At 40.5% G+C, this 3,482-nt stretch overlaps 1 protein-coding gene across 1 annotated transcript; it reads left to right on the top strand.

The window, feature by feature from the left end:
- Window positions 1-3,482, top strand: Taar2 (trace amine associated receptor 2). Its single transcript, XM_021653707.2, has 2 exons — window positions 1-24; window positions 2,487-3,482. The coding sequence occupies exons 1-2, from the start codon at window positions 1-3 to the stop codon at window positions 3,480-3,482; spliced, it is 1,020 nt and encodes a 339-aa protein (XP_021509382.1).

Genomic DNA, 3,482 nt, shown 5'->3' on the forward strand with positions numbered 1-3,482 from the left:
ATGGCATCTTTGGAAGCACAGCAGGTATGTGGAGAAGGGATGTGAAGGGAAAGTCTGTGTTTTCTCTGACTCTGCAGAAACATATACATTGTTCCTGCTGTGTTCTTCCGTTTTCTATCTGTTCACATGCAGGGAGAGTATGTAGACTCTAGATTGTTGGAGAGTCAGGGCTTCCTTTAAACCTGCAGTGAAAGGCACTTCAGTCTAAGCATGGAAATAAAACGACTGACTGCCTTTCGACAATGGAGAGTCTCCTGAGAAGACTATTTAGCACCTTGGAAAAAGTGGTAGTTTTTCACAGGACCAACTGGTTTGTTCAGTGTAGGTTCTCAAGCATTCCTAAGTGAAGTGGAGGCAGCTCAGGAGCAGAATGTGTGCTCACTGTAAATAAAGTGCTAGGTTGAATGTGTACTTCGGAAAAGAAAGACGGGGAAAAGGCATAGGAAATCCAAAGGAAATTTGATTGGGTTATTTAAAAATCACTTCACTTAGAAAGTAAAGAGTTCCTTGGGTGGGGTATCTTTCTATTTGTTAACATCATGTATCTATCCTATCTCTCTATTCCTTCCCATTTTTAAAATTATTGTACTAAGGAATATAGTAAAAACACCTATTTTTAGACACTACTATATTCTTTAGTAATTTAATTTTATTAGTACCTAAAAATAAGTGTAGTTTGAGAACTGATTATATACGCTTTAGAAATGTATGGGAAAAGGATTTTAGTGAAACTATCCCAAGGCTCAGGGATGATCATGGAAGAGGAAAAGACAGAAAGATTTTAAGAGTCAGAGGTAGTGAATCACTGTAGTGAAAGTTTTCCAGGCATGACAGGGATGTTCCATGCACGAATTCAAACTTTTTGCCTGCAGAAGATCAAATCAGACAAAGCCTCAGGTTGGATGGAGGGAGGTCACAAAGTCCCAGCACCAACCGCGGAAGTATCGGCAAGCGATGGCTGCTGGGGAGGTAGTTTTCCCCTGAGAAACTTCCCACCCTCTAGTGGATATCCCCCACCCATGCACACACTGGCAGCCTAGGTGGACTCAGTGGGCTTTTAAAAAAAAGGCACATAAACCTTAAAGAAAAAAGTGGTAGTGAGACAGTAAGGGAGGAGCTGGATGTGAAGAGATAGGGATAGATTAGGTCAAAACACGTTATATGCATGTAAGAAATTCTCAAACAAGCGGACAAAAATCTCTCTTTTAGGCTGGGCCTTGTGGTACTCACTTATAATCCCAGCTCACAAGAAGTGGAAGCAGAAGGAGCAAGAGTTCAAGGCCATCCTATATGATCATCCAATATGAAGTCTTATCCCAAAAATCAAAAAAAACAAACCAAACCAACTAATCACCACTACCAACTTTTGGGAATAGATTTGTTTTCCTGTAAATAACCTTTAAGGTATTAGCTGGCAGTGACCTCAATGTAATTTGGTGCCACTCCTGTCTTAAGCTTTTAAACACCCAGGTCTTAAGTATCAATGGTTCTTTCATCCACTTTAAAGCATTGTGAAAGTGTAGCTGTCACATGCTACATTTCTTCTGTGCAGGTGGACCTGCAGTCCCAGAGCAGGAAGGAAAAGAGGAATTAAACTGTCTTGAATACATTCCTTGGTAGCAATTGCCCTCTCTCCTACATGTGCTTTAGTTGTTTCCATTAAAAATAGTCACCACAAAGCCTGTTGCTTGGAGTCCCATCCCCAGGAACCACACAGTGGAAGGAGAGGACCAACTCTGAAAGTTGTCCACTGACCTGCACCCCTTGATTTACCTGTTATTCTGAATAGCTGCTCTGTGATGCTTGCCAATATTTAAGATTTGCTGAAGAGAATGGCTCTAACAGATAGTAAGGATACTTCACTAATCCTTCTTCTTAAAAAAAAATTAGTAAGAAAAAAACCAAAGCATAGAGAACATAATAGAACATGTGAATGAAACTTATTTTCCACACAATAACCTAGATTTATGAGGCAGCATACACACACACACACACACACACACAAAATCAAGTCTGAAGATGGATTCCAGATTCATGTGAGGACAAAGTGTTTGCATTTTCAAGCAGTTCTCTGCTCTTTCTATACATACAAGGAAGCTCAGGTAGAGAGAAGTCAGTAATATATTTGTTTAATTGTCTCCCCTCCTGCTTCTTTTTTCTATCTCCCATGCTTTTCATCTTTTGCCCCTGCTTCTTCTACTTCTGAATTACAGATCCTGTAATAACAAAGTGAGTGGATTAAGTGTGGGTGGTAAAACTCGAGGCACTGAAAGCATAGAGTAAATAATTTTTAATATATGCTATTAAAATTCTGTAAATCATAAAGTTAATGAGAAGGACATATCATGTATATTTACATATGTCAGTTAATTATCTTCTTTGAGTCTTTCATAATTTTCTTTGAATTTGTCTGTGAAAGCAGAAATAAAATGTAGAGTGTTTTCCCATTCTCTCATAAAATCCCACCTGTTCTTGCTTTTCTGTAGGAAATCTTTGACTGTTCAGAATACGGAAATGGATCGTGCCCAGAAAATGAACGGTCTCTAGGCGTCCGAGTCGCCATGTATTCATTTATGGTAGGAGCCATATTTATCACAATCTTTGGGAACCTGGCCATGATCATTTCCATTTCCTACTTCAAGCAGCTTCAGACACCAACCAACCTCCTCATTCTCTCTATGGCTGTCACCGACTTCCTGCTGGGGTTCACCATCATGCCGTATAGCATGGTCCGGTCGGTGGAGAACTGCTGGTATTTTGGGCTTACATTTTGCAAGATCCATTATAGCTTTGACCTGATGCTCAGCATCACGTCCATCTTCCATCTTTGCTTGGTGGCCGTCGATAGATTTTATGCCATCTGTCACCCTTTGCGTTACTGCACCAAAATGACCATTCCAGTCGTCAAGCGGCTGCTGCTTCTCTGCTGGTCTGTCCCTGGAGCGTTCGCCTTTGGGGTCGTCTTCTCTGAGGCTTATGCTGATGGAATTGAAGGCTATGACATTTTGGTTGCGTGTTCCAGTTCCTGCCCAGTCACGTTCAACAAGCTGTGGGGGACCACTTTGTTTGTGGCAGGTTTTTTTACTCCTAGCTCTGTGATGGTGGGGATTTATGGCAAAATTTTTGCAGTATCCAAAAAGCATGCTCATGCAATTGGTAGCTTGCCAGAAAATCAAAATAATCAAATGAGGAAAGACAAAAAGGCAGCCAAAACCTTAGGAATAGTGATGGGGGTTTTCTTACTGTGTTGGTTTCCCTGTTTCTTCACCATTCTCTTAGATCCCTTTCTGAATTTCTCTACGCCTGTAATTCTGTTTGATTCCTTAACATGGTTTGGTTATTTTAACTCCACATGTAATCCCTTAATTTATGGTTTCTTCTACCCCTGGTTTCGCAGAGCACTGAAGTACATCTTGCTGGGTAAAATTTTCAGCTCACATTTCCATAATACTAACTTGATTATTCAAAAAGACACAGAATAG

This window comes from Meriones unguiculatus, chromosome 20 (genome assembly GCF_030254825.1).
Source record: "Meriones unguiculatus strain TT.TT164.6M chromosome 20, Bangor_MerUng_6.1, whole genome shotgun sequence".
In the NCBI taxonomy this organism is placed as follows: domain Eukaryota; kingdom Metazoa; phylum Chordata; class Mammalia; order Rodentia; family Muridae; genus Meriones; species Meriones unguiculatus.